The sequence below is a fragment of the Bos indicus genome, chromosome 4, assembly GCF_029378745.1.
Source record: "Bos indicus isolate NIAB-ARS_2022 breed Sahiwal x Tharparkar chromosome 4, NIAB-ARS_B.indTharparkar_mat_pri_1.0, whole genome shotgun sequence".
Taxonomy (NCBI): domain Eukaryota; kingdom Metazoa; phylum Chordata; class Mammalia; order Artiodactyla; family Bovidae; genus Bos; species Bos indicus.
In genome coordinates this window covers 31,479,336-31,490,641 of record NC_091763.1, presented here as the reverse complement: position 1 = coordinate 31,490,641, position 11,306 = coordinate 31,479,336, and the positions used below count along the sequence as shown (strand labels likewise).

At 43.2% G+C, this 11,306-nt stretch overlaps 1 protein-coding gene across 1 annotated transcript in view; it reads left to right on the top strand.

Annotated features, from left to right (window-relative positions):
- The first annotated feature begins 750 nt into the window (after window positions 1-750).
- The window catches only part of RAPGEF5 (Rap guanine nucleotide exchange factor 5), a 256,592-nt gene continuing 246,036 nt past the window's right edge, over window positions 751-11,306 (top strand). The window contains exon 1 of the mRNA XM_070787582.1: window positions 751-878. Within this exon, the coding sequence (XP_070643683.1) occupies window positions 870-878 (9 nt within the window). The 5' untranslated portion in view covers window positions 751-869. The remainder of the gene's footprint in view (window positions 879-11,306) is intronic.

Sequence of the window (11,306 nt, the reverse complement as noted above, 5' to 3'; positions counted from 1 at the left end):
CAGCTTGAACATCTAGAAGTTCTCAGTTCACATACTGCTGAAGCCTTGCTTGGAGAATTTTAAGCATTACTTTGCTAGCGTGTGAGATGAATGCAATTGTGCAGTAGTTTGAGCATTCTTTGGCATTGCCTTTCTTTGGGATTGGAATGAAAACCGACCTTTTCCAGTCCTGTGGCCACTGCTGAGTTTTCCAAATTTGCTGGCATATTGAGTGCAGCACTTTCACAGTATCATCTTTTAGGATTTGAAATAGCTCAACTGGGATTCCATCACCTCCACTATCTTTGTAGTGATGCTTCCTAAGGCCCACCTGACTTCACATTCCAGGATGTCTGGCTCTAGGTGAGTGATCACACCATCATGATTATTTAGGTCATTGAGACCTTTTTTATATAGCTCTTCTGTGTATTCTTGCCACTTCTTAATCTCTTCTGCTTCTGTTAGGTCCTTACCATTTCTGCATTTCAGGATTTAATACAATAGAGCTAAGGTTTACTAAAAGGCAAGGCTGATCTCATTACAGGTTATCCTCACATCCTGAACTGGGATCCCAAGGCACTCGTGAAAGGTCTTTTCCAAATTAAGATGGCAGTTAAAATTCTACCTATACATTTCTTGCCTGTAATTGTTTGTTTGAGCCTGGTAAAAACACTTGCTTTCCTTCTTAACAGAAATTTTACAAATTTAAGTGATGAATATGCTCATTACTCTCTGTCATAGGCTGAATTTTGAACCCCTCTTCAATAGCAGGAAGACCGAGAGGAGCTACTGCACATTCAAGGTCAGGAGGGGCAGCGGTGAGGAGATACCCCTCATCCAAGATAAGGAGCAGCAGGTGCGCTTTGCTGGCAGCTGTGAAAAGATACCCTATGACCAAGGTAAGAGAAACCCAAGTAAGACAGTAGGTGTTGCGAGAGGGCATCAGAGGGCAGACACACTGAAACCATAATCACAGAAAACTAGCCAATCTGATCACACGGACCACAGCCTTGTCTAACTCAATGAAACTAAGCCATGCTGTGTGGGGCCACCCAAGACAGGAGGGTCATGGTGGAGAGGTCTGACAGAATGTGGTCCACTGGAGAAGGGAATGGCAAACCACTTCAGTATTCTAGCCTTGAGAATCCCATGAACAGTATGAAAAGGCAAAATGATAGGATACTGAAAGAGGAACTCCCCAGGTCAGTAGGTGCCCAATATGCTACTGGAGATCAGTGGAGAAATAACTCCAGAAAGAATGAAGGGATGGAGCCAAAGCAAAAACAATACCCAGTTGTGGATGTGACTGGTGATAGAAGCAAGGTCCGATGCTGTGAAGAGCAGTATTGCATAGGAACCTGGAATGTCAGGTCCATGAATCAAGGCAAATTGGAAGTGGTCAAACAAGAGATGGCAAGAGTGAATGTCGACATTCTAGGAATCAGCGAACTAAAATGGACTGGAATGGGTGAATTTAACTCAGATGACCATTATATCTACTACTGTGGGCAGGAATCCCTTAGAAGAAATGGAGTAGCCATCATGGAAAATAAAAGAGTTTGAAATGCAGTTCAGTTCAGTTCAGTTCAGTTCAGTCACTCAGTCATGTCCGACTCTTTGTGACCCCATGAATCGCAGCACGCCAGGCTTCCCTGTCCGTCAGCAACTCCCGGAGTTCACTCAAACTCATGTGCATCGAGTCAGTAATGCCATCCAGCCATCTCATCCTCTGTCTCCCCCTTCTCCTCCTGCCCCCAATCCCTACCAGCATCAGGGTCTTTTCAGCTCTTCGCGTCAGGTGGCCAAAGTATTGGAGTTTCAGCTTTAGCATCAGTCCTTCCAATGAACACCCAGGGCTGATCTCCTTTAGGATGGACTGGTTGGATCTTCTTGCAGTCCAAGGGACTCTCAAGAGTCTTCTCCAACACCACAGTTCAAAAGCATCAATTCTTCAGTGCTCAGCTTTCTTCACAGTCCAACTATCACATCCATACATGACCACTGGAAAAATCATAGCCTTGACTAGACGAACCTTTGTTGGCAAAGTAATATCTCTGCTTTTGAATATGCCATCTAGGTTGGTCATAACTTTCCTTCCAAGGAGTAAGCATCTTTTAATTTCATGGCTGCAGTCACCATCTTCAGTGATTCTGGGGCCCAAAAAAATAAAGTCTGACATGGTTTCCACTGTTTCCTCATCTATTTCCATGAAGTGATGGGACCGAAATGCAGTGCTTGAATGCAATCTCAAAAATGACAGAATGATCTCTGTTCGTTTCCAAGGCAAACCATTCAATATCACGGTAATCCAAGCTTGTGCCCCAACCAGTAATGCTAAAGAAGCTGAACGGTTCTATGAAGACCTACAAAACCTTTTAGAACTAACACCCAAATAAGATGTGCTTTTCATTATAGGGGACTGGAATGCAAAAGTAGGAAGTCAGGAAACACCTGGAATAACAGGCAAATTTGGCCTTGGAGTACAGAATGAAGCAGGGCAAAGACTAATAGAGTTTTGCCAAGAAAATGCACTGGTCATAACAAACACCCTCTTCCAACAACACAAGAGAAGACTCTACACATGGACATCACCAGATGGTCAAACTGAAATCAGATTGATTATATTCTTTGCAGCCAAAGATGGAGAAGCTCTATAGAGTCAGCAAAAACAAGACCAGGAGCTGACTGTGGCTCAGATCATAAACTCCTTATTGCCAAATTCATACTTATATTGAATAAAGCAGGGAAAACCACTGGACCATTCAGGTATTACCTAAATCAAATCCCTTATGATTATACACTGGAAGTGAAAAATAGATTTAAGGAACTAGATCTGATAGACAGAGTGCCTGATGAACTATGGACGGAGGTTCGTGACATTGTACAGGAGACAGGGATCAAGACCATCCCCATGGAAAAGAAATGCAAAAAAGCAAAATGGCTGTCTGGGGAGGCCTTACAAATAGCTGTGAAAAGAAGAGAAGTGAAAAGCAAAGGAGAAAAAGAAAGATAAAAGCATCTGAATGCAGAGTTCCAAAGAATAGCAAGGAGAGATAAGAAAGCTTTCATCCATGATCAATGCAAAGAAATAGAGGAAAACAACAGAATGGGAAAGACTAGAGATCTCTTCAAGAAAATTAGAGATACCAAGGGAACATTTCATGCAAAGATGGGCTCAATAAAGGACAGAATTGGTATGGACTTAACAGAAGCAGAACATATTAAGAAGAGGTGGCAAGAATACACAGAACTGTACAAAAAAGATCTCCACAACTTAGATAATCATGATGGTGTGATCACTCACCTAGAGCCAGACATCCTGGAATGTGAAGTCAAGTGGGCCTTAGGAAGCATAACTACGAACAAAGCTAGTGGAGGTGATGGAATTCCAGTTGAGCTATTTCAAATCCTGAAAGATGATGCTGTGAAAGTGCTGCACTCAATATGCCAGCAAATTTGGAAAACTCAGCAGTGGCCACAGGACTGGAAAAGGTCAGTTTTCATTCCAATCCCAAAGAAAAGCAATGCCAAACAATGGTCAAACTGCCACACAATTGCACTCATCTCACACACTAGCAAAGTAATGCTCAAAATTCTCCAAGCCAGGCTTCAGCAATACGTGATCCGTGAACTTCCAGATGTTCAAGCTGGATTTAGAAAAGGCAGAGGAACCAGAGATCAAATTGCCAACATCTGCTGGATCATCGAAAAAGCAAGAGAGTTCCAGAAAAACATCTATTTCTGCTTTATTGACTATGCTAAAGACTTTGTGTGGATCACAATAAACTGTGGAAAATTCTTCAAGAGATGGGAATACCAGACCACCTGACCTGCCTCTTAAGAAATTTGTATGCAGGTCAGGAAGCAACAGTTAGATCTGGACATGGAACAACAGACTGGTTCCAAATAGGAAAAGGAGTACGTCAAGGCTGTATATTGTCACCCTGTTTATTTAACTTATATGCTGTGTACATCATGAGAAACGCTGGACTGTAAGAAGCACAAGCTGGAATCAAGATTGCCAGGAGAAATATCAATAACCTCAGATATGCAGATGACACCACCCTTATGGCAGAAAGTGAAGAGGAACTCAAAAGCCTCTTGATGAAAGTGAAAGAGGAGAGTGAAAAAGTTGGCTTCAAGCTCAACATTCAGAAAACGAAGATCATGGCATCTGGTCCCATCACTTCATGGGAAATAGAAGGAGAAACATTGGAAACAATGTCAGATTTTATTTTTTTGGGCTCCAGAATCACTGCAAATGGTGACTGCAGCCATGAAATAAAAAGATGCTTACTCCTTGGAAGAAAAGTTATGACCAACCTAGACAGCTTATTAAAACGCAGAGACATTACTTTGCCAACAAAGGTCCATCTAGTCAAGCTATGGTTTTTCCAGTGGTCATGTATGGATGTGAGAGTTGGACTATGAAGAAAGCTGAGCACCGAAGAATTGATGCTTTTGAACTGTGGTGTTGGTGAAGACTCTTGAGGGTCCCTTGGACTGCAAGGAGGTCCAACCAGTCCATCCTAAGGGAGATCATTCCTGAATGTTCCTTGGACGGAATGATGTTGAAACTGAAATGCCAATATTTTTGCCACCTGACGCGAAGAGCTGAAAAGACCCTGATGCTGGGAGGGATTAGGGGCAGGAGGAGAAGGGGACGACAGAGGATGAGATGGTTGGATGACATTACTGACTCAATGGACTTGAGTTTGGGTAGACTCTGGGAATTTGTGATGGACAGGGAGGCCTGGCGTGCTGCAGTCTGTGGGGTCGCAAAGAGTGGACATGACTGAGTGACTGAACTGAACTGAATCTTTCTCGAAATGCACCTTTTCTTGGCTCCCTTCTTATCTCTATGGAAGCTCTCCTACCTTCCTCTGCAAAGCGCATCTGCCAAGGAAATTACTTGCTCTAGAATTCTTATTTCAGGGTGTGATTCTAGGGGAACCAAAACTAGGGCTACCTGCCTTCTAGCTACCTGTGTGTGCATATGAAACATTCATATTTAAAGATGCTGCTGTGGTTTCTAATTTAACATGATGATATATTGCTTTGGGGCTTTCCTGGTGCCTCAATGGTAAAGAATCTGCCAATGCAGGAGATCCGGGTTCAGTCCCTAGGTTGGGTCGATCCCCTGGAGAAGGAAATAGCAACCCACTCTAGTATTCTTGCCTGGAGATTTCCATGGACAGAGCCTGGTGGGCTACCGTCCATGGGGTTGCAAAGAGTCAGACATGGCTTGGTGACTAAACAACAACACCGCATCCAATTCTTTCTGTGGTGCGGTGGTAAGTGGTACATCTCCTGGTGAACCCTGGAGCCTCTCCTTGCAGAAAGGCTGTTCCAAAGTCCTGCCTTGTGGAAATGTCTTTGTGTCAATCAACTATGCTGCATTTATTTCTTCTATAAACACCAAACCCCAATCTTTTCAGAACTTATTGGCTTAAAAAAAACTTTTTTTAATTGAAGGATAATTGCTTTACAGAATTTTGTGGTTTTCTGTCCTACATCAACAAGAATCAGCCATAGGTACGCCCCTGTCCCCTCCTTCCTGACCTCCCTCCCATCTCCCTCCTCATCCCACCCTTTAGTCTATTGCAGAGCCCCTGTTTGAGTTACCTGAGTCATACAGCAAATTCCCATTGGCTATCTATTTTACATATGGTATTGTAAATTTCTATGTTACTCTCTCTGTGCATCTCACCTTCTCCCTCCTGTCCTCCGTCTGTGTCCTTATTGGCTTTGCTTAGCCTGTGCTCTTGCATCACATCTCTATAATGGGTAGGTGTGTTTGCATCAGGGTGGAGTGGTTTTAATAAGTTGTCTTGTGCCTGAGCCACATGTTTCCTTATGGGGCTGCTCTAATGCCTGGTGTGAAGTTTTCATGGTCCCTGGGGGTGCAGTTGGGGGAGTTGCTTCTAAATAGGAGTCCAAGCGACTATGAGAGAAACAGACTTCTGAGGAACAGTGCCAGCTGCTCTGGGTGGCAGTAAAAGAAAGAAAGTGTGCTCAGTCGTGTCCGACTCTTTGTGACCCCATGGACTGTAGCCTACCAGACTCCTCTGTCCATGGGATTTTCCAGGGAATAGTACTGGAGTGGATTGCCATTTCCTTCTCCAGGAGATCTTCCCGACCCAGGGATCGAACCCAGGTCTCCTTGCATTGTAGATAGACGCTTTACCGCCTGAGCCACCAGGGAAGCAGCAGTGGCAGGAAAGCTTCTGCTAAACCCACTGACCCTCAGCCCTTCCTCATTACTCTCAGGCTGGTGTTGAGCATGTTAGAGGTTGAGGTCTTCTCAGTGACCACTCAGAACCATGCTAAGGACGTTCCACACTGAGGAACTTTCAACCTTCTAGGCTCTTACAGCCAGGTCCACAGTTCTGGAAGGAGGAGCCCTGAGACAAGGCTGAATGCATGGATGAATGCATTAGCCAGGCCTCACCTGACTGTGCCTGTAACCTCTGCAGCTGCTTTGGTGAAAGGATCACTTGTGATTGCCCCAAGAGGAAAGGTTTTGTCACAGAAGCTATTTCCCTGTTGCATCTTTTTGTGAATCTTTTTCTATTAGTGCATTAATCATAAGAAGTATTGCTGGCTTAAAGGATTTTTGTGAGTCAGCCAGGGGTCTACCACCACAGTGTTTAATCACCTTCATTGCCACATGATCTTCAGCTCGCAGTTGAAGGCCAGAACCACAGGTTTAAAGGGCCATGGGCGTCTCACTCCGCACATCCCTGCTGACTTATTTACCTTCTGTTCATTGACTGGTAAAAAGGAAATAGTAAAGGTGCATGTTACTCTATTATTTTTCATCTAATTATTTAGAAAAGCCTCCCCTGTGAATTGATTAAGGTATTATACCGAGGGAAGATTTCAGATCGACTCTGGGTAAATCTACAGACTCGTGTAAATCCACCCATTACATCTAAATGGACTTCCTTTGAACCAGGTCACTCTGTAAATGATGAGGGCCTTAATCCTGTCTTTCGTTTAAACACGTCTTTCAAGATAATTTCTCCTAGCAACCTGTTGGGGTATTAGTTCGGCTCTGATGCAGATGGAGTTAGCGTTGAACTGTAAAGCACAAAATCCCTTGTTTGGTTTCCCAGAATTTGTTTCCTAAAATTTAATAATATTTCCCTGTTTTTCTTTTGTTTGAATAACAGCGAGGGAGTTTACTTGATTGAAGCTTCGACATTATCTTACCCTAGACAGAGACACTGAGCGCCAAAACTGTGAGCGGCTGTGTGTTAAAGGGACCATCCCTGCCCGAATCCTCTCTCATCTTCTGTTCCCATCTGGCCAGGTTTTCCTTCCAGATGCTCGTCTCTTCTCTGCTTCTCCACTCCCACTTAGACTGTTTAACAGCCTCAGGTGTTATCACCTCAACTGGGAGTCCCCTTGGTTATCCCCCAGTCTGCCTCCTTGATCTTAATTCTAGATATTCCAGGCAACGCTGCCTCCTGTTTGTCTGCTAATTATCCCCAAGCATGCTTCCACCATGTCCGTCCCCACCTAAGAAACATACTGTGCTCCCTACGGATTACCACGCACCTTCCAGTGTTCTCTGCTGGACTTTCGAGGCCTTCCACAATCTAGCCTGTCCCACACAGCCCAGCATGCTCTCATGCTCCATTACTCGACGCACTTTGCTTTTTCCTCTTACCGTGAGCAAGTCAGGATGGTTTCCAGAGCCAGTGGATATGGGTGTCCAGCTTGTGTACTGCAGCCCTGGGCGTCATGCAAAGCCGATCATTTCTACTTCCATGATCTTCTTTCTTCCCACTGTCTGCCTGTCGAAATTCTTCTCATCCTTCAAAACATCCCTTAGCCACAGTGTCTTCCTGAGTTGTGCCAAGGCTCATTCATCTTTACCTCTTCCTTTGAAGTTCTACAAGTCTTAGAAGCTCTCCCTGCCAAAACAGTTCCTACTAAGAAAACACCCCTGCTGAGGAGGGCACGTCGTCGTTGTCGTTTAGTTTCTAAGTTGTGTCCAGCTCTTTTGCGACCTCATGGACTGTAGCCCGTCAGGCTCGTCTGTCCATGGAATTTCCCAGGCAAAAATACTGGAGTGGGTTGCCATTTCCTTCTCCAGGAGATCTTCCTGACCCAGGGACTGAACCCATGGCTGCTGCATCTCCTGCATTGCAGACTGATTCCCAGAGGGCATGTACCCCACTTATCTTCCCATTTCAACAACAGGACACAGTAGGGCTTAGTGACTGTTGAATAGTTTTCCCTCTTTTTCAAATGTGATTATTTTAACTCTCCCACTACTTCCTGAGTTCCTGGAGGGAATGAAGGCCACCATCCACATCTGTAGTGCAGTGCTGAGCACAGGATTGGTGCGCTATAAATATTGGCTCTTTGATTCCTAAGCATGATCTATAATTAAGACAGAAAGAAGGAAGAACATCAAATGTTGATATGCTTCTTAAGGCAAAATCGGCCTCATTCTTAGTCTGAGCCCAGAGATATGTAATGTGAGCGAAAGGTATGTGATTTTCAAGTAATAAGGCCTGTTCCAGGAAGTTGTCCACATTGTCCAGAGAGAAGAATGAATTATTTTTTCACCACCAACAATACAGTTGATTTCAAGCAAGGCAGCTTCAATTATTTAGAATACTGAATAGCTATTCAGGGTTATTAATATGCAAACTAAAAGGCAGAAACACTAGAAAAGCGACATCTCTGCCCTCTTGTTAGAGACTGAAATTTTATGAGAACTACCTGTTGTCATGGCAGAAAATTATTCTAAGTGCATACCCAACAGTAACTACGAAGAGTCATAAATTCTCTAGTAAATGCTCCGGAAAACAGGCACAAAATTCTGTCATCCCATCTGTCTTTTTCTTCTTACAGAGGATCTGTGCTGCCTTTGAAAGAAAAATGCAAAATTGAAACAGTAAAGCAGCCTCCTGCAAATGCCTTCTTTGCTGTCTCCTCCTCTAGCATTTTCCCTCTCATACCTGGTCCTGTGATAGTTGTCACTTCTTTGTGGTATTTTTAGGATGTAAGCATCAACAGAAATATCAGGTTTCCACTTGTTTTGCCCCTTCCCAGACTGCCTTCAATCCTTCCCAAAACCTCTTGGCCATCAGATACGGGGCTACGTGATGACCACCAGTGTGGATTGTCAACTTGTGTTCATTTTCAGGTTTGTATCTTGTGGTCGTGGGTAGTGGTGTTGGGTGCTGGAGGGAGATCCGTTTGTACTAGATATGGGCCCACTAATGGAGGAGCAACTCTACATTGTGGTGGACATCATAATTAATGCTGCAAGTGTAAATGGGGCAGCCTGCATTTGTCTTCATCTGTGGTCTGTATATACACACTCACGTTTAGAAAGTTAGGCTCAACCCAAGTGCCATGGGTCTTAGAAATTTTGTGATTAGGCTACCTGTTTTGAAGGGAGGGCACAGCAACTCACTCCAACATTCTTGCCTGGAGAATCCCGTGGACAGAGGAGTCTGGTTGGCTACAGTCCATAGGGTCGCACAGAATCAGACACGACTAAAACAACTCGGCAGGCACACTCGTACCTATTTCGAAAATCTGATGACATCCACATCTCTTTCATCAGAGAAGTACGCAGGCATTTTTCATATGATTTTAGAAAGTCCCCAGCCCTTTTTGAATCTCTATAGCTCAGATTGAATAGTAATAAAAATATGCTCTCACGAGCCTGTGCTCCTGACTGTGCCTTCATTGTTCTAGGTACTTTACACGTACTCTCTCACGTTTTCTCCACAGTGATCTAATGAGGAGAGTTGTTTCTCATTTTGCAAATGAAGGAACTGAGGCCAAAGATGTATCTCATTCAGCTTCCGACAGTGCTTCCAAGTCTTTCCTGTGATTTCATAGACTCTTGAGTTCATCTTCTTTTCTGATATCTACACCATAAACAGAGGTCTAAAAAGTATCTTGTCCATGCAGCTTGGGAAGAACTATTAAGACTTTACCTCTGATCCTCTAAGTCTCCCTTGAAAATAAATATGACACTCCATTGTTACCATTGTGAATGGTATCTGCAAACGTTTCAAATCGACATAGTTGAAAAGTGAAACAGTATCAGTTTTGATCTGAAATCATAAGACTACAGTTGCCTGTAATGCCCACCATGCAGAGAACAACTCTGTAAGTGAGAGGGAATTTACATGGTATTTAGAAGGAATGACATCAGCCAAAGAGGAGCCAAGGATAACAAATATGCATGTAACTCAGTGGGCCATAACCAAAACTGGCTCATCCTGAATCGAGTGGAGAACAGAGTCAGGTTCTTTCAGCCTTGACAATGCAGGTTTTGACATTTCATCAGGAATAAACAGGAACTTTATGAGTAACAGCTTTTCCTACTTCTAAATCAATAGACATAAAAGAGCACCTGCAGATAAAAAATTTCGTTAGTAGCTCTGCTAATAGCAGTTATAAATTCTCACTCCTACAAGCATCTCCTCCTCAAGCTTTATTTTCCCTCCTAAGAGACCAGGTCATAGGAAGAGAATCAGAGGAGTGTCACATTTTAATTTTCTAAAAAAGTTCTTTATTGTTGCTCTTATCAACATTACTACCACTTTTAAGTAAATGTTTTTAGAAATAAAGATTGATGTGTCATAGTGTTTCTCTTTATTAGGGCTTGACTTCAGACTTCAGAAAAACTAATTGGGGAGATTGCCCAGAAGACATTCATAAAATTTGTGGGCTTGTAAAAATGTGTGCAAATTTCATGTTACTATCCGGTCATACACACACTTGCATGTGTGTATGTGTGGAGATAATTTTTTGTCTTTCCTTCTTTTTTTTTTTGACTGCATGGCTTGCAGTCAGCCTAAGTTTTAACAGTTTTAGTTCCCTGACCAGGGATCAAACCTGGGTACTTGGCAGTGATAGCACGGTGGCCTGGTTAGGACTTCAGGGAGTTACCTGGAGATAATTTTGATTAAGTAGTCATTGTGGAATTTTTTAAGTTAGATCAGCTTTAAACATAAAATAGATGAGATTTATTAATGACAACAACATATATATATGTATTTTGCTGTTTGCTCGGTGTTTTCATAGGCATTATTTACTTTAGCTTTCATAACCACCCCACAGATTTTTATTATTCCCTGTTTTATGGATGAGGAAACAGGCTCAAAGAGATGAAGTGCTTATTGAAGGTCACAGAGCTAATAAATCAATAAATGTGGGACATGGCCTGGGTGTTTGATTCCACGTTCAGTGTTTGTTCTCCTCCCCCACAGCTGTATTCAGAGTAGAGAGGATGAGGAAGTTACGTTTCAGCGGTTGGTGGTAAAGTAGGTGCTTCAGTAATAACC